General features: G+C 39.0%; 2 protein-coding genes across 3 annotated transcripts; both read right to left on the minus strand.

Annotated features, from left to right (window-relative positions):
* Positions 1-1,079: 1,079 nt before the first annotated feature.
* acer1 (alkaline ceramidase 1) lies at positions 1,080-6,185 on the minus strand. The gene is made up of 7 exons (XM_029500536.1): positions 5,862-6,185; positions 5,167-5,279; positions 4,894-5,008; positions 4,425-4,563; positions 3,691-3,828; positions 3,465-3,602; positions 1,080-2,451 (listed from the first exon to the last, which is right to left on the minus strand). Exons 1-7 carry the CDS (start codon positions 5,866-5,868, stop codon positions 2,274-2,276), a joined length of 828 nt encoding a protein of 275 aa, XP_029356396.1. The 5' UTR covers positions 5,869-6,185; the 3' UTR covers positions 1,080-2,273.
* Positions 6,186-7,220: 1,035 nt separating this feature from the next.
* myo1f (myosin IF) lies at positions 7,221-25,263 on the minus strand. 2 transcript variants are annotated; one of them, XM_029499948.1, is made up of 29 exons: positions 25,222-25,263; positions 24,760-24,919; positions 20,893-21,021; positions 19,378-19,467; positions 19,162-19,256; positions 18,928-19,015; positions 18,720-18,809; positions 17,073-17,204; positions 16,809-16,943; positions 16,246-16,378; positions 15,713-15,909; positions 15,512-15,592; positions 15,306-15,392; positions 14,989-15,075; positions 14,566-14,733; positions 14,364-14,449; positions 14,189-14,270; positions 13,983-14,089; positions 13,796-13,894; positions 13,558-13,702; positions 12,120-12,234; positions 11,862-12,031; positions 11,459-11,604; positions 10,359-10,505; positions 10,136-10,284; positions 9,907-9,969; positions 9,253-9,460; positions 8,255-8,415; positions 7,221-8,174 (listed from the first exon to the last, which is right to left on the minus strand). In XM_029499948.1, the coding sequence occupies exons 2-29, from the start codon at positions 24,760-24,762 to the stop codon at positions 8,098-8,100; spliced, it is 3,270 nt and encodes a 1,089-aa protein (XP_029355808.1). In that variant the 5' UTR covers positions 24,763-24,919; positions 25,222-25,263; the 3' UTR covers positions 7,221-8,097. The 2 variants fall into 2 exon arrangements, with proteins under 2 accessions (XP_029355808.1, XP_029355807.1); XM_029499947.1 differs by lacking the exon at positions 25,222-25,263 and adding an exon at positions 25,126-25,218.
* Between the last annotated feature and the right edge of the window lie 1,603 nt (positions 25,264-26,866).

The following is a 26,866-nucleotide window of genomic DNA, read 5'->3' on the forward strand; positions in this document are numbered from 1 at the left end:
AATGTACGCTAATCAAAGTTCCACTGGGGATTAATAAAGTATTCATTCTGATTAATAAATGAAATGAGTGGGATGGCTGTAGTGCCAACCATGCTTTTTTCCTCTTTGATTTTTTTTCAAACACTAACTTATTGGGCATTGGTATAAACTTTTTCCACTTTTTTGGTATTAGTTGGACAAAATGATAGCCTGTCCATTTGCAAACACAACCAGGCTTTATGTCAGTCCAGGGTGGAATATTTTCAAAGGTTTTCAAAAGTACTCGGCCACACAATTGTGTCTCTTGTGAGTCACTTGTCAGGTATTATGATACTTGTAGCAAATTCCAAATCACATACTATAAACACCAAAAAGATAGTTGTTAGGGGGACAAGATAGAGTGCTACCTTTGTGGGCCAGCAGTTGAATCTTCTTAAGACATTTGATTCAACCTGGTTACTCACCTGTCATGTCTCCTTGTGGACATAATTTAACAGAAGTATTGCTGCATTGCGCCAGACATTTGTAGGCCATAGTGCATATTTATTTAACTATTACTATCATTGAACAGTCAGATCTGGGCCACATAGGGGGGAGATCTAATTCTAGTATACAGGGCTGTCATATTACCATACACTACCTGTTGTGTAGAGACGTGGAAAAACATCTACATAATGAAAATAAATTATATTTTTATTTTAATTCTTCTGAGGAAGCTTGTGAGAGTCATCAATTAAGGAGACTAATATAAATCAGCTAACCCAGCTAACCGTTGAGACAGTTTGAAAGATGAATTTTGCATTATAATTAAAAAGCAAGGGCCAGGACAACTACAAAAACAAGGTGCATCTGTTGGTGGTAAACCAGTGAATGAGCCGCAACAGTAAAATTAAGAATGTATTGTTCACCAGGTAAATAAAAAAATATATAAATTATGGTAATAAATAATTATAAAACAGATATGTTAATTGATCAAGAAATATATGTCTTTCTAGAATTACATTTGTATATTTAATATACAGAAAGTCTCTTTCAACATTTCTATGTCTCTTGACCTGCAGTGACGGAGTCAGCAACACATGGCCTATATTGGTTTCATCAAATTATTTTATTTCTACATAAATATAGAAACATTACAGTACACACGAGATGTGGAAGATCAACTAAATCGTTTTCTGCAGTTACATTAATGTGCTTTTTTGACACTGTGCTTGATTAAGAACAGAGATAAAACTGCTTTGAGATGGCGGATTCTGCTAAATTTTGTGTTTACAGTTTTTAGAAAAGGATGAGAGGGTTGAGGAAAGAGGTTAAGGTTAGTGCCAAGCGCTTTATCTACTAATAATGTATCTCATCCATCCATCCAGCCATCTTCTACCACTCCCAATCCCAGCCAACGTTCTGGGTGAGGGGTGGGGTACACCCTGGAAAGCTTTTATGTATATCACATTTCTTAAAATATCATTGTCCACAGGAGGTCATTGTTGAACGCTGTTGACCAAATGCAGAATAATGTTTATGCATTTCTTTGTGTAAACAATATATTCATGTATTTACTGTATTCTCCCAGAAAGATCACACAATGGGAGGGACAGTGTCCCTGAATATTCTCAAAACATTACAATTTACAATGAAAAAGGTCATTTTGGTGAACTAGGGTCACATTCTGGTAATTGAGTGGCTGGAGCGCTTGCCGTGTAATTACAGCGTTCCTTTCTTGAGACCTATGATTCCTGTCAGCCTACTTATTGAAATAAAGGCATAGCATGCTCGTACGTCTGTATATAAGTGTATGTTTGTGTGCGTGTAGTTCTGAATGAAATTGTAATGGAATCTTCAATCAAAGAAACATACTTAAGAATATTAATTCAGAGGTCCCAATCAAGAACATTTTTATAGCAAAAATAAACAGTAATTTAGTATTAATAATGTGTGTTACTGAAATGTGTATGGTTTAAATCAATGCTGAGTTGTAGCTCTGTTAATTATAACACAGAGCCAATTCTAACTTTATTTAGCTTATTTAACCCTCTGTGACTGTAAAAACTTATTCTCAGATTGTTTTAAACATTCAAGTAAACACATTTGGTGTTAATGTGGCACATTTGAAGTGCCTTTTTGTTTCTTATCAAAACATACATAATGTCAATATATGACTTAAAATAAATTAAAGCAACTGGTTTAGATGTACAAATACATACATGCTTAAGTGTCATGACTTGCAAACTCATCATGTTTCACAATGAAATGTCAGTAAATTGTAAACCACAAGTCATGTTCTAGATCCCCCTTTGTCAACATTGTTTGTGTGTTTTGTTAGTGCCCTTCAGGACAATGTGAGGTAATCCAACAGCCCAATTATCACATGGCCAATACTGCAGTCCAGGCAATGAATAGGGTATCTCATAGTTGGCATCCAGGTAAGCTATCAGGGTGCTGCCATAAGCCACTGCCATCACTATGAGAATGTGCCTGAAAGACATGCAAAATGAATATTATTATTATTTGCTAAAGTACTAAATTACAAGTCTCTATACCATGAACACTTTTATTAAATTAACTGAACAATTTTCACCAACTGGGCAAGTTTAATATCTCATTTCATCTTCCTACAAAACTTTACATTCATTTTCACTCAGTGAAACACAACATCCACTGTGACATACTTGTGATGCATTATGGCAAAAACAATCAGTAGAGGTTGGGCACAATTTCGGCACACACAGATACACACAACAAATCAAAAATGTTTACACTTCTTGTTGATGATATAAAACCAATACAATCATTGCCAAAAACCTTGGCATGCTTACACTTCTGTCAGATAATGCACCGCTTCTTCCTGAAAAAATTGCAATTACAGTTTCTTTGGTGTTAGCACCTTTCTTTCTTTCTTTTTTCCTATTTTGCTTTGAGTTAGTGAAATAATGAATGTAGTGATGACTTTCGAAATATTTTGGGGCTGACACATAGGGCTCAGAGTGAGAAAGGTATATCTCAATCAAAGTTAGTGACTGTTCCAACAGGACAATGACCTGAAACATACCTCCAAAAGTACTCAGAAATGGTTACAGGAAAAACATTGGAGACTCCTGCAAAGCAATAAGTTCAGACCTAAATCGCAGAAAACAGTAGTTCAATGACCACTTCAAATCTGATTCCAATATAGAGGTATGAGAAACTAGTTAATGGTTGCAGGAAGCAATTATTTCAGTTATCCTTTCTAAAGGGATGCACTACTACCAAATATTAAGTCAAGGATGAAAATTATTTTATCCAATTAATTTTTTAGTTTGGTGTGAAACTATATAAATTTGCCTTTTTTAATAAATACCAAATCATCTGTAATTGCAGTGACTTCCTGGAAGAAGTTGCGCATTATCTGATAGAAATGGCCAGGTGCCAACATTCTTGGCCATGATTGTATAAGCCTGTTCAGAGTAAAAAGGGTTGGAAGAAGAAGAAAGGGCAGAATGAAGACATACCAGATACCATGAAGGTAGCAGAAGTTAAGCTGCTGCCAGAAGCTGCAGCCAAAACGGTCACTAATCCAGCAGGAGATAGCCAGCACCCACAGAGCCACTGACAACTTAGCCAGTCGCAAAGCCTTCTGGTCAGTGCAGCTGAGAAAATGAGAAACTGATTATTCCAACAGATCAAAACTGCATAAAAACACGCGAATAGTTGACGGAAAGGCCTCGGTTTTCATACCATCTCATCTCAACTGCCAGAGTGTAAAGCAGGTGGAGGCCAAAGCAGTTTAAGGCATAGGCATTGGCTGAAGGTTTGATGAATGATGACACTGAGGTGATGACAGTAACCACCAAGATGACCTTTGAAAATGTGGACCTGTTTTGGACCAGACAAAGAGAAAAATGAGTAGTGGAGTAGATTCAGATGTCAACAGTTATTTCAAACAGAGGCCGTTTGACCTCTCAACATCTGAGCTTATGTCTGGCATGTATTTCCAGAAATTCCTTCATGATGAGGAGACACAGTACTTTCAAAAACTGTAAAAATTGATGTGAGAGGTTAATGAGTCAGGACTGTGGTCTTCTTTTGAGGTGCTCATCAAAATTTCATTCATCGTTTCCCCAACCTTTTAAATATTAACACGGGTTGGGTGGAGCTGAGCTCTTTTACAATGGTGAGAACATTCATCTGTCACACTGAGGTGAAGGCAGTGACACCATATTGTGTTTTTGTGATAATAACCATTGTGAAGGCTGTCAGTCTGGCTTTGCAGTTAGGTAAGGTTTCAAAGTAGGTTTCAGAAACACTTGTCTCGTGTTTTTTTTCATGTTAAAGGATTATTGAGCTGTGTGTGAGTCCTTAGTAACACATATGTGCAGTTATTTTCCAGATAAAGAAAGAAACAAAACCACACTTTTGGAAACACAAACCAGTCATCTGTTGCTGGGTTGAATGTTAAAAGGTTACCTTACCTGTCTTTTATAAAGGATGGGAAGAGCTTGCGAGGGAACCAGACGGCATACCCAACTGCCAGCACCCACAGGATTGACAGCTCATCCAACATCTGGCCAACAAAACTCAGCGTCATGTGAAAATATGCTGAAAACAGCCCTGCAAACAGCACACAATAAAAACAATGTTCATGCCATTAGAGAAACGCAAACAAGAAGGGTTTATTGACAGTGCTGTCTGAAAGGTCTGCACTGACGTAAGAATCATCTGAGTCCGAAGGAACTACATCAAAATCTGATTTTCTAAGAGGTGTACCGAAAGGTGCGCACGATCGAAACGTGTGTACACGTCAAATCACAATTAGACAAACAACTGCCAAGTTCATGTCTCTAACAGGCTTGGTGACTCATGTGCACCAGTCTAATCACCACGGGAGTATTTCAAACAATAGGACACAAACAGACAACCATGAAGTCAAAGAAAACTGACCTACAAAAATCATCATGACCCAAACAGTGTGGATTGCCAGACTCCTCTCCCTTGCATACGGGTGCAGAAGGTAGAGCATGATGGGTGATATAATGAAGAATACAAAGCTGCTCATCTGCAGGGAAAACATCAGCAAAACAATTCATAAAAAAATATATATATATTTAACTAGCCATTAAAAAGCAGATATTCCATTATTCTATAATTTTTTGACAGGAATCTGTGGATGGAAATATGTGTATTGATATGAATGCTGCGGTATACAGAGCTTACAGTATTGAAGTATTCAACCACATGTTCAGAGTGTTTATAGTTGTCTTCACACCAATCAACTTCTGAGCTCTCGTAAGAGAAAACTCCAGAAATCCTTTCAGCAGAGTAAATACCTTTAAGACAGAGAGATAGGAAGCAATAAAAACTGATAACACCTGAGTACATCTGTCGGAGATGAGCGGTCTACATCCAGGCACAGTATTTGGTTTATGTATATCAGTTTTCATAAACTAAAGATACATAAGCTGAAAAGACTACCACAAGGTTCTGTGAGAACCTTTTAAACAGGCGGTTAAATGTTTAAATGGGCAAGAATGTGTTTGTATAGGTTAAGTTTATAAATGTAATTGTGTCCAGATGTCCTGTAGCACTTTTGAAGGAGGCAAATAGAGCGCTGGGAAAAGCTTCCTAATAAATCAAAGCAACGAATCGAACAGGATGAGGAATTTCCACATCCAGACAAAAAAAAAGGTTGCATTTGTTAATCACTGCATTAGAAAGTAGAACATGTGTAAACTTTGGATCGTCGCCTTTTAGATCGCGGAATATTATTTTAAGGGGTCATTATCGGAGGAAGCCTCACACCACATGTGCAACCTCAGTCCTGCAGAATGGGAATCTATTACCCCACAGATATGTTCAGACTTTTGAAGTAGCTCTCAATAAAAGCGGTTTATGGTGTGAGCGGATCTTACCTCCCATGCTGCTGCTGTCAGCCCTGTGCCCGTCACTGCTGATCTGCCCCAGGTGGGGCAGCAGGTGCTTCCACCGGGGCGGAGCACCGAAACTGTCAGCCCGTGTGTCACCCAGAGAAAATGTCTAGAATGGACGGACGAGCTGTTGTTGTTTTTTTTTTTTTCTTCCATTGTTGAACGCTTAAGCTGCTGTTTGACCTCAGGGGCGGGTCTGTTGTTACCCCGTGGCCGACGAAAACACCTGACTGCGGAGTCGATTGGCGTTATTAGATTTGGATTTGGCGGAAATGAAAGTCAAACGGCATATGAGCTCTGTACACACTGATAACAGCAGCACGTGTTCAAGTCTGTCTAATCCCAGGCCGGTTTTAGCAGGGAGGCTCAACCGGTCCATCTGCCCCGACTAAACAAGGTCATACCGGCGAGGCCAGCTAAACAAATAAAAGCAGATACATGAGTGGGTGGAAGGAGATGCATCAGCATGGCGCTCCTGCTCTTCCCTCTCTCTCTCTTTTTTATTATGTTACCGCTGAATCCCAGTTTGAACATCTTTAAGGTGTTGGACAATGATGAAGAAGAAACATTCATCCATTGTCAAAAGCTGATTAACCCATCAAAAAGATTGTTTACTTCAAGTACCAAAAACAAAAACACTTTACATTTACTTTAGTACTTATACATATATATAATATATGATATATTTTAATTAATATAACTGTGTTATAATTGATTTGTATGAGCACAACACTTTAATTTTGTAGTTAGTAAATGGCAGTAACTTGAATTACTTGAATTACTGGACATTCTAGCCTGCAATACAATCTATAACAATTTGTGTCTTAATCTGAAGCTGAACTATAACTACACTTACCAAAAGAAAAAAAAAATCTAATAGAGGCTACATTTTAGAGCAGAGATATAAAATGGCAGCAAATATGAATATGCCATTACTGAAACGTAATCCCTAGCATTTCTTAACTAACTGATAATTGTTTACTTCAAATAATAAACAAAAATATACAGAAAGAAAGCTATGGGTTTGGGGTACATTTAGTGGGTAAAAGTACAATGTTTCTGAAATGTCAACAGAACTATAAAACAGCATGAAATGCACTCTCAGCTAAATGACCTAAAACTATACTTCAGTATTCAGAGGTACTGTTTAATATCATGCGATTAGATAGCTATTAATGATGCATTGATGCAAAGCGAATTTTAATGTAGCAGTAATGTAGGTGGCCTTTTGCTGGTTTAAATTTTTAACACTGAAGTAATTTTGCTTTATTCCTCTTTCTATGTCTCCTTTATAAAAGGAAATAAGCGTACAACTTTCTAATAATAATAATACCTCTTTATTTTTTCTTATCATTCATATACAAAAAATATTGAATGCAATGAAAATGTTATATTACAAAAATGTTAAAAACTAAATTCATATTTAGGAGAAATAAACATAAAAATAAACACTACCAAGAAAACTATTTAGACCAGTGCAAAAATCATTGATGTAAAGTATGAAAATATGTTTCATTTTATTGAGGTGAAAAACATATGAAAAATTGCAACAATAATATTCTTAACAATCCATTGATATAAATGTGTAAGTGAATCAAAAATATTGTCACAAAATTTCTTTGATTCATCTGAAGCAGATTTGCTACGGTGCAAAAGTAACAGCCAAGTCTGCTATCACTTAATATGATGTGTGTGACAATCAAGAATACTGATCAGTGTTTGACATCAGATAAAATCGTCAGGCAAATATTAACATAAAAAGAAATAAAGCAGTAATGCAGGCCACATAATGTAGCATTTTCAGGAAAACGTTTCTCTTCAGGCTGTCATCAAAGTTTGGACAAATTTTCAGTGAAGTTATTGGCTCAGACATAGGTGTGGTAGAGGTGAGGGCAAAGTAAAAGACTTGTTGCTATGCCATTCTGTACGAGATAGTCAGGAACAACAAGGGTGGTGAAACCTGAGCAGCTACTTTCAGTGGAACTGTGTTTGAACAATGGTTACCATAAGTGTGATGTTTCCTAAGCTTTGCAAGTTAGAACTGGCTTGATTGTCAGTGAGATCCATTTTTTTCCAAAGCCTTGTTTCCATTATTGACAAAGGTCTACTATTAAACCATGAAGAATTCAAAGGTATTTTGTTTAGGAATCAGAATTTGCTACTTTCACATTACGTTCAACAAACACAGACTTTAAGAAGTAGAGAGAGAATCAGCTCTTAGTCAAATCTTTTCAACATAGTTACCAGGAAAGAGACCTTCCCTTCCGTGAATTCTTCCGGTCCACCAGCCTGATGGATCTGCAGAGAACATATTTCATTAATCATTTCACTAGCGAATCATTTTAGATATTCCCAATTATTTACTCTAATCAACACACCTTCTTTGATAAGGTCAATGATATCGTTGACCTCAAAACTTATCTCATCGGTGTCCTGCCCGATGTACTGATATAATGCTCTGCAGCGAGGCCCCTGAGATCGAGGCTGTGGTTTAGGAGCAGGAGGAGGGCGCTGATTAATGCTCCTTTTCCTCTGCTTCCTGTTACAAAGAAGGAAAAAAACACAAGGGGATGAATGGAGCTGGAGATAACAGAAACAGTTTCTTTATGACTGACAAATTGCTCTGAAATTGAAAGCTAGGGTTTTATTGGTCCTCAACATTTTCTAGATCCTGATTTAGGTCAAAGTATAACTAAATACTAAATAAATAAATAAAGTAAAGTAAATTCAAATCAAATAATTTACCTTGCCCTAGCAGAACCAGTTTCTTTCAGAATTTAGGTTTATTTTCCCTCAAAAATAGTTTAAATTATGATTTGTTCATTCATTCATCGTCTACTGCTTATCTGTTTCCAGGTTGCTGGAGCCAATCCCAGCTCGCACAGTCCATCACAGGGCCAACACACAGAGACAACAGAGACCAACAACCACTCACACTCACACTCAGACCTACAGACAATGCAGGCACGGAGAAAACACGCCAACCCTTCACAGAAAGGCCCCAGGCCCGGAAATCAAACCCATGACCTTCTTGCTGCGAGGCAACAGCCAGTATGCCACTGTGCTGCTTAAATTATGACTCTTGCATCAAACATCTTAACAATGTAGCAAGGAGCAAAGTCTGCCTTCATTAACACACTTTCTCATTCAAATGAATAGGAAAGTGTGTCCAGACTTTTGACCGGAAGCGTATTTATAATACATATTATTTTTTTCTTGAAGTACAGGATGTGAAAATAAAAGCTTTCTCGGGCTCTGGGAGCATTCAGCCTCACCATTACATTGACATTGTACTGATGCTGCGTGATTCGTCAGCTCCACCCACACCTGCTGAAAACCCGTTCTGTTTACTATTTCACACAGTGATCTCTCTTACCCTGACATGCCCTGGTCAGGCACGTTGAGGAAGTCCATGTTGCCTTGGTTGTACTGGTTGTGGGTCGGGGTTCTGGGGGCCCTCTGATTACCCAGTTTGGGCAGGGCTGTGTTAGGTGGCCAGTTCTGTTTGTGTGGGGAGGAGTATGTGATATCTGATGGCTGATTGTGAGGGGCTCTGGAAAACTGTGCTGCTCCATTCTGGTGAGCTAAGGTGAGAAAAGGTGGACAAAAAGTAAGCTTAATCCCAGTACAACTGCTGCTGAATGAAAAGGTAAAATTCAGTATTCAAACTGAAATTTGAGCAGGAATGTATTTAATATCAGCGTAACAGTGATCTATTAATTACCTTGTGTGTCTTCTGTGTAACATTTTTGAGCTAATGAAACTTATTTCACTTCTAAGAATATGCCAACACTTATGGCACATTTATCAATTTTTAATATCTTCAAAGAAACTAGTGACTGCAGGTGACAAATAAACGTTGTGTTGTACAATATTTGCTTATATATTTGTTATTTCTGAAAACCTGAATTGTAGCATACGAGTATCTGTAACAGGTACTTGGACATCGTATTTGAGTATACAGTATGTGTTTAGCATCTTTTGAGGATCATGTATCATCTGTAAGCAACGATGAAAATGAAAGCATTACCTCTGCTGGCCATATGATTTCTTCCTCCACCGCGAGACTGTGGCACACCTTTCTTGGTTGGCTCTGATGAAATGAATAATTTGTTTTACATTTGTATGTACAGGACACTGTTTATTATAAATCGTTTTATCTTTGTATGTTTTAGCCTCATAAGTTTCACTTATGAGGTTTTGCTCATCCTTTTTTGTTACATAAATCTGTGCTGCACCATTATTTTCTTTTAACTTACTGGACGACTTCGGTAAACCATCCCCTATTGTGATGGTGAGGGTCTTCCCTCCAGGCTTGAGCTGGGCCAAGTCCCCTTGCCCCCTCTGGAAGACCACTACTCTAGAGCCTCCTCCACCCCAGCCCTCCTTTTTCACTCTGAACTCTAGTCTGAAATGAAAAAAAAAAAGTGTAAGTGGTCTGCGTGTGTGTCTACGTAAATATATACAATATGGGAATCTGACCTGTCAGTGAAGGAGATTGTCAGTTTTCTCTTGGTCACATCCTCATAGCGTTTAGAAAGCAGGCTGAGGAACTCAGTCTTAAAGTTGGACTCAAGCAGACTGTCATACTGGGCCTCATGCAGGATGAAGAAATCATCCTGTCTTGTGCTGCAGAGAAGTAAAACAGCCCATTAAAAGCGGTTTACTGAGACAATTTAAACGTAGCAGTATTTTATTTACACCTGTGACTGTGTGAGTCACACTGCCTCTAGAGAGGAGTACTGCTGGAAAAGTAGAGCATGTGCCCCATAAAGAGGAGACTACAATTTCCTCATTGGCGATGCTGGTTTGGTTCCAGCCACTTTCATTTACTGCATCTCATTCCCCACCACCTCGCCTCCATTTCCTGTCACTCTTCAGGCAGTCCTAGCCAATAAAGCCAGAAATCTTGAAAAATAAATAGAAGACATCTTGAGAGAAAAAAAGGCCTATTCGGACAGTGGGTTCCATTTCTCTTCCAGAACACTGAAGCTTTTGCTAGCTGTAATCTTTCATCCTTTTCATATTGAACAATAAAACGTGATAATTTTAACGTAACATAAATGATGGATGGATGGATGGATTAATTAGCTTCAAGCGTGATAACTGGAATAAGATTGTAAAAGCTGAAACCAGCCTTTGCTGATGGTGGCAGATGTGTCACTTTCGATGTGTGGGCTAGTGACAGTTCAATGTCAGCTGGTGTCGAAGGGCTTTAACAGTAGTGATAGTCTTAAAAGTGTTAACACAGTTAAATTACTGAGCAATCAATCAAATTGTATTTGTTTAGCTGATGGTGTGATTGTAGTAACAGTAGCTGCAGTCTCTAATATAGTACACATTTACAGCTCATTATCTACAATTGGAAAAACTAATAAGCTTAAAGGCCAGGGTTAATAAATTCAACTTGCCTTCTGCTAGTGAAACAATAGAAGTAACGGTAAGTTCAAAGGAATGTGTTCATCAGCTGCAGCGTCTAAAGCTGTGGTTGATTGCAACAGAGTTGCATACTACACAGCACTAACCGCTAATATTACTGTTAGCAGGTTGTGTCGTGTATGTCTTGCAAACTGCAAATCTACCTGAGAGAGACGTTCGTGATACTTCCAAACTCCATTTTTCGTTTCAGCACCTCCTTTATCTGTCCTTTCTCAGGTCCTTTCTTGACCTTCTCACGACCAATCAGATAGATGCCCTTTGGGGTCAAGATTAAATCTCTCTTGATAGACTGGGTTGTTAGAAAAATAGAAAGAAGTGAGAAATGAGCAACATGAGAAAGAATTTCATGTGCAACCTTTTTGTCATAGCTACAAACAGCAGTCTTGCTCATCAGTGTTTTTAAGGCAAAATAATGACTTTTTTATCAATGAACTTCCTCATACTTATCCAACAATTTACTTTCTTGGTTTCAAACTCTATGAAACTGAAAAAAAAAGAAAAAAAAAGAACAAAAACAAACTTATAGTGGAATTCCTAAAACTTCACCTTGAACCTGCGATCAAACTTGTTGACAGAATCTGCAAAGTCAACACGCTCCCTCTTGGCCAGAAATTGTCGCAGTTCCGGCCTCTGCTCCAGACCAAGGTAGTCTCCGACGAAGTTCCTGTTGATGCTGTTCTTTCTCCGCTCCTTCGAGTTGTACAGGATGTCTGAGGCTGAGTGCCGCAAGGGTGGAGAAACATTTAAAATCAAGCATCAAAGTTTGCATTCATTGGATACAGTACAGTTTGTTGTGTTACTTACCCTCCTCTCTCATTTGTTCGTACTTCTTCCGGGCAATGTATCTTCTCCAGGCTTTTTGGATGGTCCTGGCAAAGGTGTCAAACTTCCTCTCCCTCATCTCCTCGAGTAGAAACAGCTGAGGAGCAGAGAGCACGGAAGGCAACGTTTAATCCGACTTCCAGTCAAAAGTTTGGACAAAGTTCCTCATTCAAATGAGTACGAAAGGGTGTCCAAACTTTTGACTGGTAGTGTTTTCCCTAAATTCATTCAAAGGAATTGTCTCTTCTGCTTTATTAAACAGATTCATTGTTAAAAAGAACACAAAAACGCATCAGCATGTAATTTAAGAGCCTTAAGACAATGACATTACTGTATTTGTAGGTCAGTTCATGCATACAGGAGAGACAGAGCAACATTTGCATTCATTCACCATCTCCTCAGATAAATATTAGGTGCTTTCAGCACTAAATGCCTCACCAGACCTCACACTGTGCCTCGCAGCTGTCTGCTGCTGAGCAGGTAGCAGATGGAGTTTGTATAAAAAAACAGCTGCCTCCTGTATGGAACCACTGTATGAGAAGGATGACAGTGAACCATAATGGTAAAGTGGCAGCCAGACAGCTGAACAATGAGCTGAAACTCGTTGTATTCTTCAAATCAACGGCGGGGCGGCTGCAGGTTGATTTGATTGTCCTGCATCTCTTAAAATATGTGTCTGAATACAGCGGATTTTCTGACGCTCTGGTTCACTGATTATAGTATTCCAGCTTTATTTACAGCTTTAATTTTCTTTTTCTTCTTTCGGTTTTTTTCCTCCTTCGGGGTGACCAGAGCAAGTCAGCTTCCTGCAACTTGCATGACGGATTTGGTTTCATGTTTTTAAGTTCGATGCCCTTCCTGCCACAACCCAGCCCATTTATTTGGGCTTGGGACCTGCACAAGCCCACAGTACCACTAATTGGTGCCTTGTGGTTGGGGTTTCTTGTCGGGAATAGAATCCTGGTATACCAAGTGGGTATACTCACCGCCATACTAATGAGGCAATTCATGTAGCTGTAATATGATATAAAAAAAACCCCAAACAAACAACACTGTAGGCATCTGTGCATGCAACGAGGCATCATAAGTTCATGATGCGTCAATAAATATTGATTCGTTGACTAACTACTAATACCAGATTCCACATAACTGTAATGGAGTAAAAGCCCAGAGTCTGGTTCTGTCTGAGGTTTCTGCCACTTAGAGGATGTTTTTCCTTACCATTGTTTGCCAAGTGCTTGCTCATGGAGGGATTTGCCGGGTCTCTTTAAATAATTCTGTAGAGTTTGGTCAAGACTTGTTCTACATGTAAAGTGCCTTGAGGTAACTCTGGGATGTGGTGATATATAAAAGAATTTTATTTGAGTTTATTTCATTTAAGTTAGTAAGACCTGGCATGAACTATTGAAAAGTTTATTACCGATTCAGGGTTCTTGATGAAGACTTTGGTGCGTCCCATCTGATACTGGTCGTTATCCATGTTGACAGATCGGAGGAGGTGGAGGACACCCTGTTGCTCTGGACCCCTCCAGCATGGCCATGTCTCTACAGTCAGAATGGCGTACCTGGAAAAGGCGCACACAATCACACTTTGAGAGCTGTGCTCTTCTTTCAGTATGCATGCACCGTGTGAAAAAAAAAAAGGGAATCAAACGCACCTCATCAGAAACTTATTAAAGATTCTGCGGTATGCGAACCCAGCTCTTCTTACACGTATGTTTTCCCGCAGGCCGAGGTATTCAACCTGATGCCTGACCCTACAGTACAAATAGATGGTGTACAGTAAGAAGTATTCGCTCTATGTCTAAAGGGTGTGTGTAGATGCTTGACAGTGATGATGCTGACCTACTCTCCTCCCAGTCTTTCGGTCTTTTTGTCTCATTGGGTTTAATACAGCGGATATAGTGCGGCGTGCACTTCATCAGGGTGTTAACTAGATCATTAGCTTGTTTCTGTTGGAAATATCAAAGCAGCATTGGAAAATAAATGACAGTCAGAATTCTCACAACAGCTCACAACGTTACATTGTTGCACTCTTAGGCTGAACGCACCTTGATCTTGGAGCCGGCAGAAGTAGGCCTGCCTTTCTTATCTGTGTTGAGATTTTCAGGGAACAAATGGCGGATGAAGTCACTAAAGACACAAGTTCAGTAGAAATTAATATCACCGTATCCTTTTTCTAAATATAGCACACATGAAAGCAGCTTAGAAGTGGACAAGACTCACTATCCGCTGCTTTGCATGAGCTCTATGAGGTCAGTGAAAAGCACATCGCGGTTTCTCTCACAGAAGCCGTTGATATCATATGATACCTGAGACGACAACAAAGTTCAAAATTAAATGTGGGATGCGGGCTGTAGTGGAACTGTTCAAATTGAACTCAGTGCCTCTCTATACCCTGAGCCTGTTTTAATGTCCAGATGCCTACCTTGCCAGCGTAATGATGTATGACAAATCCAGAGTTAAAGCTGTTGAAATGTTCATGTGTCCCCACAGCCCCCTGCAGTTTCTGAAGCAGGGTGCCATCTGCACCCTCTCCTTTGGCATACATGGTAGCACACACATCATCCAGCACACTCATTATACCAGGAGGGTTCTGCAAGGAGAGGGTGGTGGGGATGCATTGCATTATTAACAATCCCTCTTTACAGCAAGTGCTAAATTTTTTCAAATGTCTGGGTAGAATAAAATCGCAAACAAGTCAGTCGGAACTTTTCTGTGATTTGCCAAAACAACCCAGGACATTTTGACAACACCGAACTTGTTCACTGAAAGGGAAACACACTTGTTTTGTCTTCTGACCCACTTCAGTTGTGTCTGTGCCAACTCCAGGTGACAGTTAGGAGCTTACCAATTTATTTTCAATGAGGTCGCACACAATCTTGTTGTTGAAATACTCAATGGGTGTCCACTTGATGCCCTCTTCAACATACTCTTCCTGGGAGAGAATTAAAAGAGAGAGCGATAAAAGGCAACTCAAAATGCAAACTGAACGAAACAAAATTTCACAATTATTTTCACACTGAATTCAAGAAAAGTCCAGACTTTTTCCTGGAACAAACACATCCCAGTTTACTGCAAGTTATGCAGAGGTATGATACAGGAGACAAGAAAATTCAAATTAAGAGATCTGTCAAAAATTAAAAATGCAACACATCTACAGCAGACCTGCTCAGCCTTGAGAGTGAGTTCAATAAAGATCTGTTGCAGTTTCTCGTTGACAAAGTTGATACAGAACTGCTCAAAGCCATTTCTCTGCAGGGGAACATAATCCAGTCAATGTTTGATTATCACCACAGTAAAACAAATCCTGCTCTGGTGTGCCAGCTATAAAACTTACATTTTATGGAACAGTAAGTCTTAAGAGTGCTAACCTTGAATATCTCAAAACCATAAATGTCAAGTACTCCAATACTGAATTCTTCATGAGGTTTTTGGATTGCTTTATTTATGGCCTGGAGGACACAGAGCAGAGGTGAAATATAAAACAAAGTGCATTTACCACCAGTCATGTATGCAAGTCAGATACAAAAACAGGGAAAGTTTCATTGAATGTAATTTTGCCATTATTGTACCTCAACCAGATAGTCAAAGAGTCGTGCATAGAGGGCTTTAGCCAAAGCATCTCGTGTGTAGGTGGCCTGCTCCTGATTCAGAGTTACATTAATGGATTCAGACTTCCCTCCCCACTTCGAATCCATCTTCCTGCTGGTCAACTTGTCCTGGAGGCGGGTGGGGTCAATACCCAGCAGATAGGCAGGGAAGGCAAGTACTGGAGTAAGCACAATCACAGGTTGTGTTTCAGATCAACAATAATACATCAACTGTGTTTAAATGTGGCATATATAACCAAGACATGGATATTGTTAGGGAAAAGTTCAAAACTGTACTCTAAAAACAAATTATGCTCAAAATGTAGCAAGAAAGGATTTTTGGGAATGGCCAATATGTGACTCTGGTTTGAAAAATCCAAGATGAGAAACAATTTAGAAATTAAAGGTTTTCAAACATGAACTTGTCAGGGTTGAATCCTTGTGTGTATGGGCCATGCTTATGGATGATCATACGTGTGTGTAAACATGTTTCTGGCTGTGTGAGTTTTGCTTACAGTCTGTGCTCTCCACCTGACCGTAGTTTCCTGCCTCTATGAAGCTGATGTTTCCCAGGTGTAGGATGCCTGCGATGATCTGCAGCACCTGAGTCTGGATGTCATCTGTGATCCCAATCACCTGCATGGCCTCCTAATGGCCACATTAATAAAAAAGTAGTTATAATGATGGAATTTTTTTTTGCTCTAAAATTAAACTTCAAAATAGAAAAATGGGCACTGAGGTATTACCCTATCTTGGGCTCTTTTGTCAGAATGAAACACATTAAGCTCTACATTGTTTCAGCTTAATTGTAGTATAACATGACAAAACCCGAGAAAGGGTATGATGTCAAGAGGGAAATACGGTGCGCTCAGTGAAATCAAAGAGCATTCATTGGGTAACATGGAAAAAAGCTTTTTCTCATCCCTCAGAGGGGTCTAACCAGAAAGTTATTGCCCAGGTTTTTACAAGCAGGTAAATCCAGGATGCACCTTTTCTGTTATGGAGTAATGTAAAATATAACATACTGCAAATTAAAAACGTAAAGCATACAATTACTGTAGTTTTCCAGTATACTTACCATAGTCTCTTGGAAATCTTTGCTATCATTGGTTCCGTCCACCTTATATGTCCCAGACTGGTTAAGATAGTAGTAGTAGTCTGGGGTCATGATGCCTAGACCTTCTTTCTGCTGATTATTGGCTCCCTCTATCAGCTGGATGACAATAGTGCAGGTAAGAATGTTAACGTGAGCATTTCATTGCGGTTCTGATGGTGGCTGCAAAACTAGTGAGAACGCACCGGAAGATTTATGCTTTTCTCACATCTATGACTAACCGCTAACCTGATAGTAAATGTGGAAGTTCCTCTCATTCTCATTCTGGCTCACCACCCTCGACTTCTCTAGCAAGAAGTTTGAGATTTTCCCACCATCAGGTTCTCCTCCTCTGCTGAATTGAATCTCAAAGTATTTCCCCTGGTGGAGGCAACAATTGGAATTGACAAACATGATGTAAGACGATAAATATGTCATCAAATCTATCAAATCTGCAAAGCACAACAACTGAGTCACGCATCTAGACACACTTCATGTGTTTGAAACGGTGAAGCTGTTTACAATGGCAATTACGACTGTGCTTTCCAGACATGGCACATCTAAATGATCTCAGAAATGATTTGGCCAACATGTATACACACTGATGCACACAAGCTTTTGTAGTGCTAGATCAAGGAAACTGCAAATTCTCTTGCGTTAAAGATGCAATTTCATGCTTATGTGATTTAAAAGCATGAAGACCACACTGCTTACAAAGCATGGGTGGATGAAATATAATGACTTCAAACCATCATGGTTTGCTGAAAGAGTACCTGCATGGAGCACCGAAACAGCACAATTAATGACTAATTGGCTCTTATGGCCTTATGTACCTCACATATTCTTTTGTAAGTTTTTCATGTGACATAAGCAGTGTTGTGCGCATAAAAGTGATTAGTAATAATTAAAAGTAACTAGTTACCTGGAAAAGTAACTGATGTGTTAAAACGTTCTAAAATTTGCCACTATTTAAAAAAAAAATCAAATCTTTTTTCCCTTTAATTCAACTTTAAATTCAGCATTTTTTCAATTATTTATAATAAAAAACAAATATTATATGTTTTTTAATGAATTAAATGGACACCTGGTACAATAAATAATAAGAGGAAACATTATAATGTCTGCACTTCCATTTGGAAACGCTACCTTTGAATTGCCTGTGTGTGTGTGTGTGTGTGTGTGTGTGTGTGTGTGTGGGGGTGATGGGTGGGGAGGTTCTGCTTACGCTCAGGTTCATGCATGAACAGCCGCCCTCCTCTGCCTCTGACTGGCTAACTGTGAAATTTTACTCCTTAGCTATACATCATCACTTATCGTGCGGCTCGTCTTAAGCCGAGGGAGCCATGTGGTGACAACAGTTCAAGAAGCTCAGTTACTACCCCATAATGTCGGTAATGGTAACAGCATTGTACTGATGGTAACAGTAATTAGGCAGTTGCTGAAAGAAGTACTGCCCTTTAAACCACATTTTTACCATCACTGGACTTGAATTACTTGAATGACAGAAAATGAAAAAGACTGTCCTTGGATAGCCAATTGTCAAATCTACAGGTCTATAGGTTAAAAGGTAAACTGAACATGCTGATATTCAGCAGGCACAGTGTTTATGATGTTCATTTTTGCATTCTGACATTTGCTAAATAGCACCAAACACAGTGTGAGGTCATGATATTGACACAAAGGGAGCTGGGATGGGCAGGGATGAACGATACAATCACCAAAATCATTAAGTCCGTCGTCTGGTTGTGCTGTAATAACCTACTTGATAAAATATTTCAGCCTGGTTTGAAGTGGTGAAGTAACATTCTTTTCATGCAGTGAAAATGTCCTTTCTGCTAAGTATCAAATGTACCTACTTTAAGAGGGACCACGGTTGCAGGTAAAGCTCATACTCACAAAACGACTAGAGTTGTTGTTGCGTACTGTCTTGGCATTACCAAAGGCTTCCAACAGAGGGTTTGACTGTAGGATGATGTCTTTTACATGCTGAAACACACACACACACACACACACAAAACATCAAACACCAGAAATACCGCACACCACATTGCAGGAAGTTGAAAGGTGTCTTGAGTCACAGTGAGGTAGTATTATTGGGTTTTACCTGCACTTTCGGACCTCCTCCTGACACTTTGGAAATGTAACCCATAATGTATTTGGCAGCCACTGTCTTTCCAGCACCACTCTCACCACTACCACAATGCAATGAAATCATGACAAAGAGGATGCAACACACCACAAAGTAACATCATTAAAAAAAAAAAAAAAAAACTCCACTAGCATATGGCAAGACATGACGAGGCACAAGATTTGAGACGATGTGAGACAATCAACACACCTAATGATCACACACTGATTTTCTCCATCAATCATCATGTTCCTGTACATGTTATCAGTCAACGCATAAATGTGAGGTGGATTCTCATACTGGGCCTAGGGAGAGAAACACATCTACGGTCAAATCAGGTTAACAAAGCTTGAACTAGCTATACCACACACTACACAATTACAGTAGTAAAATAAAATGTCTCTGAAATGTTAGAAGATTACTTACAGCTCCTTGATAAAGTTCAATTTCCCTGTCACTGAAGTAGGGCATCTGTTTAAATGGGTTGACTGATATCAGCACGGGGCCAATATATGTCTGAGCAGGAAAGTTGAGGAACACAATGACCTGGGAATCAGCTCGAGAAATTTCTGCTAGAACTTTATTTATTTATTTATAATTATATTTCATATAGATACGGAATTCAATATTTACAATTTTTTGACAAATGTTTAAAATAAACTTTTTTAAAAAATAAGAACCCATTTGATCTGGTAAAGAAAGAAATGTGATTCGTGTTGAGTTATAGTCAGAAAGGCCACCAAATCCTAATCAGTTCATTCTTGAGTCCAAGTGAATGTTTGTGCCAGAGGTATTAAAATTCTCTCTGATGATGACTTTGATGGCAGCCCACGTGCTAGTTACTGATATATTTGGGTAATGGACAACTCCGCCGACGATGCCAGTGTAGAGTGATAGGCGAAATACTGAGATTATGTTTTCCACCACAAAATAAGTATTTACTGACACAAAGGCCCTACCATCATGTTTTTTAGTTTACGGTTGGTTACAGTCTGTGTACCTTCCAATTCTGACAAAATAAATAAATATAAAACCTCAATAGAACAACAAAGTGATGTTTGTTTTCATAATGACTTTCAGCAAAGATGATGCAAAAGTGCTTGCAGCACACTTGCAGTGTTTTGGGGGGTTTTTCCATTCTCTAAATAAATTCAGCTTCCTGCAGAAGACGGAAGTGAGCTGTTAATCATTCAACGAATGCAGAAGAATATTAGATTCCTTGTATTTATGGCCATATATGTTTGTGTTGGTTATTTGAGTCTATCCCAGGGACAGTATATTTTTGTGCGTTTGAAGGTTTGGAAGTATATCTTTGTGGTTAGAAGTGTGGTTTGTGTAGATGATGGGAAAAAAGAAAATTGAATAATGTAGACAATAAAGCCCCTCATTTTAGTGGTAAAGGGATGAGGGTGGTTTGAACATCTGTGACAGTCATGTTGCTGACATATAGATAGATAGAACGTCATATTCCCCAGCTATTACTGTTTCCTGTTCTCACAAAGCTAAAGAGGAATTTAAATTTAGCCTGATGGTCGGTATTCTACATTGCAGTCTGGGCTGTAAAGTATACCACCGCAGCCCCGGCAGCCCCCGCAGCCCTTGCAAGGCGGCCCGTAAAAACTATTTTATTTTAATTTGTTTTCCAGGTCAGGTCATTATATTGTCTGAATTTTGAACATACAAATAAAACAACTATTTTAGATAAAATATACACAATTGTTTTGTTAGAAAAAATAAACTGCTTATAAAAGGGAAAAAGCTTGTTCTTTCCTCACAGTACAGCTCTGTAAGTAGTATGTGATTATTAAATCCTGCACCCTGCGACAATGTGTAACGGGGAGGGGTCACATGCTCTCCTGAGGTACACACTTTGGCATTGTTTCACAAAAATAGTTATTTAAAACAACAAAAAAATAATGGTAATTTCAGCCTGTAGGATACAAAGATGTAGTCGTCCATATATCTTTTCTTGAGATTTTCCACAATGGCGTCCTCTGTGATCTTGGACAGTAGGACCATATCGTCCACGCCGCTTTGCTTCACATTTTGACTCTGCCAGTGGTACTTCGCCTGAATCATAAAGAGAGAAACAGTGTTTTGGATGGACTATAAGGGAACTCATTGTTTTCACAGCACTTCACAATAGCTGCAGTGAGAAGAAGGCATCAGCCTTTGTAAATGTGGAGTCATGTCCTTTTTCGGCTCTGGAGATGATTTACAACTCCATTTCCAAGCATTTTGTAAAATGTTACAGTGATTCGGAGGCTAAAGGTCATTTTGGCCTGCTCATTTTGGTTCAAATCCTTTGCTTACTTAAAAGCGTGCTCTCCTGCGAAACCTTTTAAGTAATATAAACTGAACAAAAAAGAAAGTAAATAAATAAAGAGGGGAGGAAAGGAAAGGAAGGGTCAGCTCTGGTTTAGTTTTTGAAAAACAGAGACAAGTCTGGCATTTCTACAAATATATTTCAAAGATGGAACCCAGTGTGGTTGTCATTACAGGAAATTGGGGCTGGTTACCAGGCAACAGGTCATAGATCATATGAGCTCATTTTCTAATTTGGACATTTTCGAGAAGCACCAGCCCGAAGACATACCATACCTGATAATAAATAACAGACAACTAGCACGTGCTTTTACTTAGGGCCATTACCTCTGTGGTTTTATGATTTACAAGCGGCTCCTCTGATAAGACAGGCCACCACTTACCAGTTCAAATCGTCGACACCTTGTTTCATAGACTTGAGCTTAACTCCCGCCCTGCAGCTTGGTTTTCCCTAAAAGATGCTGTTTGATATATGAAGTCTGACAGGTCTCACTGCCGGAATGGCCTTTGTCTCAGGCTTTTATCTATATTTATTGCTTATTTGTAGAAACTTATATGTCCGTTTCAGTTGCTGCTCAGAGCAAAATTCAGCAGACAAAGAAGAAAAAAAATGCTTTCACATCAAAGAGCTGTAAATTATAACACAATTAGCACAGTTGCTACCATCACAGTGATCCACCATTGAGACTCAGCCTTTGAAACTTCCATTCATGGTCCAACCAGACATAGCGGGAGCTCAATCTACATCTCTACTCTGTCAGTTTAATCTGAGTAGTAGATGTAGATATACAATGCCATTAGTAATGCTTTGTTGTGGGCCTGGCATTTTCCTGTGAGGAAAACCACTGAATTATTTACACTTCTCTAGTTGTTAAACCATCCATACTTCATACACAAGTTTCTAAGAAAATAATGGTTTGCCAACTTCCTGTTTCACTGTATTAAATATGTACAGAAAAAAATGCAGAATTTGACATTTACATGGTGACAAGTGACAAAAGAAAAGGATGTCAGATTGACCCTGAAATGTTTTTCTGTATTAGACCTGATTTACTTAGTTTCCTACTCCAACCTGTCCAAACAGCCATAAAAATGTTTCATAATTCTGTAGTCACTACACGTTTTGTTAAACTAAAGTGAAAATTGTAACAGCTTGGCATACATGTATTCATAATAAAACATTAATTAACAACATAATAGTAATTATGTAGACAGGAAGGGTATTTGTTGGCATAGTTCAATTGGACAGAAAGACCATTGCAAGGTTGCAAAGCAGGATTGTGTTTGTCGTTCTAACTTGAAATACATGAGCTACAGTGTTTGCTTTGTGTGACACGTTGCTGGAGGAGTATATCTCATTATGGTGCTTTACATTGGTTTGTGGACAAATCACTTAGTGCCACACAGACAATTGTAAATGTGTAATTTCATTTATGGTTTATGCCAGTGCTACTTTTGTTATGAAAATGATTTCTTGAAAATGCTCCTCAACCAATAACAAAGATGAAACAAAAATGAATGAAAAACTAAGTGATGGTGACTTACACCAAATAAAATTTTACTGACTGTTTTATCGAATAATAAAAACTAGACGGAAAGGATGGAAAAATCTTTTTCTTTTTTTTTTCTTTTTTTCATTTTTGTCCGCAAATCAGATGAACAGACATCCGATATAAGTTTTATTTGTTTGTGTTCCATCTTAAGGAGTGCTTTTGAGTCATAACACTTCAAATCTGCCCCTACCTTTCCACACCCTCGCATGTGTTAGGGTTAGGGCCTTCTCAAGCTCTTTTCAAAAGCTTTGTGATTATCACCAACAGTGAGACAGGTGAAGTTATATATGACATGATGTCTGCTGCTTCTCCTTTCACATAAACATGTTATGAACACTGAGACTGGGCTGAAATGTCACAATAAAACATAGCTCTGGTGAAATCATTTAGAGCAAATGGAAAGAAATGCAAATATCCTCTTGGCTGCATAAATACATTTACCAGTTGGGATTGGGATTTCTTGCTCCTTTGAAATAGAAAGATCAATTGGTGAAGAACATTCACGTTTCTATTATGATCTTAGCAGATGTAATTTATCCCATTTCCATGGAAATATAGATGCTAAAATATGTCATTCCTGAGCACCGAATACTCTGTTGGCTGAATAAAATGGTTTACCAGATCTCAAATTGACTCAAACTGAAACTGTTTTTAAAGAAGGGTTACTGTAAGTAATCATGACGGATCTGAAAGGATCTTTGTTATATTGTGTCATATTAGAATGTTTTTGTTTTGTTTTCCTCCATATGCATATCATAGTGAAATTTAGTGGGTTTGGTGTTTTAAATGGTTTCTTGATTTGGATCATGTTATATTCTTTTCACTATACAAATAAACATTAGAATAAATAATCAAACAAAACATGTGCATACCAGAATTCCCTCTCAGCACACTGGCTGTACTGTATCTCACTTGAAAATCAAATTTTAACCTCCTAAGATGCTGCATCCTTGTATAAGGCCATTACGTTTTGGGTTCTCTTTGCCTTGGATGAGACTCATTCATGGATCTTTGTGTCTGTCATCTTGTGGTCACCAAAGAACATTACGATGTTCAGTGTACAGTACAAATATCTAACAATTCCCACTTAAAAGCTCAGCTCTCAGGAGGTTTAAAGGATTCCTCTCTTTGGTTCAAAACATAAGGATGTTGAATCCTGGAGCCAGTCCACAGGATCCTTCCTGTTAGATCTCTCTGCATTTGTATAACATATTCACAGTATGCTGCAGACTGTATGATTTATAATGTGTGAGGACCCTTCTGACTGTTAGGAGGAAGTATTGTGACAGAAACTACAGCCCTCTCCAGCAGTCCACTTCCCCCTCTCACACCTCACTGCAGTCTCTTGTGAAACCAGCTAAACTTTGTACATGCTACCAGTCCTCTTCCTGCAACTGCTTAGAGCTGATTTTAGCTGATTTCCAAACGCCGTCTGAGATTAATCTTGTGAGCAGACATTAAACTGCAGCTAAACACATACATGTCTTTTCAGTCTGATTCAAGTCCAAATGTGCAGACATATGTTAACAATGTATTCTGCATCCTACAACCGGTTTCAATGAAAAAAGGTTATTCTGAAAAAGCGGAAACTCATTTTGCTGGTGCTGTTAATGAGCTCATGTTCCCTGAAGTGAGTTCCCTGCAGAGATGGCCTTTTGAAAATCATCATCACTTTGAAACTGACTTCAAATGTAATTACTTCCTTTTGGTATTTGCTTTGACAAGAACTTTGTCATGAGATAGTAAATTATTTTCAAAAAGAGAACCATCGTTAAAATGTTGTATTTGTCAGAAACCTTTTCTAACGTCTTTATGATTGCTAAGCAGGGAAATGAAGGCACTATCCAAGTCTTGATTTATCTTGATTTAAGGACAGTACTTATGTTACAGCTGTTAGAAAAAAAAAAAAAGTGAAGGTGTGGTACTGTACCATTGTTCCTGTCCCGTGGACCTCCCCTCTTCAGCTGTCCACTGTCCAGATAATCTGTGTTTGTGGGCGAGCGTGTCGTTAAAACCCACAAGTTTACATCCTCAGATAGCAGCCATTGGACCGGAGAACAGTAAGAGCCAGCAGGAGCAAATGCAGTGACCTGCAAGACATCCACTGAAACATTCAAAAGCTACTTCCTCAAACTCCCACTGATGAAACAAGAACTGCTCTAAGACAATATACACACACATATAGTCACACGCACGCACACTCACACACATTTACACACTAAACATGCAAAGTTAAGCTGTTTTCTCCGTAGTCATGTCATATTCAAAGTAACTCGACTTCAGATGAAATAATAACCTTATCAGCTGTGTCAGCAGATCCAAGGCACAATTAGTCAACCCAGTTAATTCACACAAATGTTTATGGCAACAACTACTGCAATGTGATAATTACCACAATCAATGTTGCTAAATTATGGTCTTTCCGTTGTGCTGTGAGCTCCACCCAGGCTGTGGTTACTTCACGTTGTGTTTGTGTCATCACAGCGGCTACTGCTTCCAACGCCTGTAATAACCGATTCATGCATGTTCCCACAGTTTACATTGCACTGCCACTATTCTGTTTGTTTTCAGTGTGTGTGTGTGTGTTTTCTGTGAAATTAGGTTAGAGTATGAGGAAGTGCCTGCACAGCAGTGGGTGAGGGCTCATACATTCAAGGGCAGGCTTTAAAAACTTCTGTTTTGGCGGTTTGGGACAGGCCAGACCTTTAAAGGCAAAGAACCTTGTTGCTGACTGCCTCCTCTGACGTCCTAACTCCCTGTCCTGTGATAGGACAGAGCGAAGGGAAAGCCATTAAAAGAACACAGTCCAGTACTTAGCTTAAAACATTATTTCAACATGTCAGAGCTGTGATGGAGAAAAAACAGGACAACGAAAAACTCACATATGTGGGTTAGGGTTGACACATTGGATTTGTGGAAAAAGGGCACTCGAACAGATGCTTGGAGCGGAGGGCTTGGCCATTATTACCAGTTCAGACCGACCAAATGAACATAAAGTTTGGATATAGGAGACAGAATCAAAATCATGTTGAGAAAACAGAGACAATTTTAAGTAGCTGCGGACGCACGGGGGACCTTTATATTCTACAGAACACATGAAATCAAATTAGCTTTTAGCATTTCTCCCAAAAAACTGGACAAATTGTGCCCCGGAAGAGATTTTTATTTTCCTGGGACAGCTGATGAAAAAAGAGAAAAATTCTCGGAAAAAAGGGATGGGTGGCAACTCTAATATGGGTCTATCTCATTGTCCCTTCAGTTTGCCTTCATTTTTACGGAGAAATGATCCACTGAATGGAGGTGACACACATTTACAACTACCTGATGGAGTCCCCCGCTAAGATCATCATTTAACCTGATATAGATACAAAGTTAGGCTGCATCCTCACTACTACGTCATCATTTAAAGTACCTTTTTATAACCCAAATGTTTTAAATCTGCCCACTTTATGGGGTTATGGGGTAAAAACTGGATTCGTATTGAAGCCTCATTCTCTCTGTTTCTTCACCGGGTCAGGTGTTTTTCCGGTCGGCTCGCTCTTCTTACCTTGCTGTCATACAAATTAAGCTGTAAATAAAAATATATTAAGATTTACAATAAATATAGCAACTTCTGACCAACGCATATCAATTTCCAGCTTAAAAATACAACTTCTGCATAAACCACACCCACTTCCGGTCCAATCCCCGCCCCTTACGAATGCAGATACAGATAATGTAGGAGGTTGAACCGATACGGATTCAGATGGTGGTGTGCTCGCTCATCCCTCCTACCAACTACCTTAACATTATTGCAGAAGTACACCTCTTCGTGGAAGCCATATTTCCTCCGGAATGGTTTGGGGAAGTTCAAGGTGCTGACTTGGCCCTCAGATTCCCAGGTCTTAAACCAATTGAACATTTGTGGGATGTGCTGAGCAAGCCAAAAGTCTCACAACTTACAGCAGGATCTGCTGCTGCCACAGCACACCTTCAGACTGGACGTACTCTCTGACCTGAGCTGCTGCTTATCGAGATCCAACTGGTTCCCCCACAAG

This window comes from Echeneis naucrates, chromosome 4 (genome assembly GCF_900963305.1).
Source record: "Echeneis naucrates chromosome 4, fEcheNa1.1, whole genome shotgun sequence".
NCBI lineage: Eukaryota > Metazoa > Chordata > Actinopteri > Carangiformes > Echeneidae > Echeneis > Echeneis naucrates.

Excerpts from the sequence above, each read along its gene's own strand:
- acer1 (XM_029500536.1), bottom strand. Across the intron at positions 4,564-4,893 it reads GGTCATGATGATTTTTGTAG|GGCTGTTTTCAGCATATTTT; the intron begins GTCAGTTTTCTT and ends TGCTGTTTGCAG. Across the intron at positions 3,829-4,424 it reads CCATCCTTTATAAAAGACAG|GTCCACATTTTCAAAGGTCA; the intron begins GTAAGGTAACCT and ends GGTCCAAAACAG.
- myo1f (XM_029499948.1), bottom strand. Across the intron at positions 14,271-14,363 it reads CTCATGCAAAGCAGCGGATA|TGACTTCATCCGCCATTTGT; the intron begins GTGAGTCTTGTC and ends TTGTGTCTTTAG. Across the intron at positions 12,235-13,557 it reads TCATCAAGAACCCTGAATCG|CTGTTTCTACTCGAGGAGAT; the intron begins GTAATAAACTTT and ends TCTGCTCCTCAG.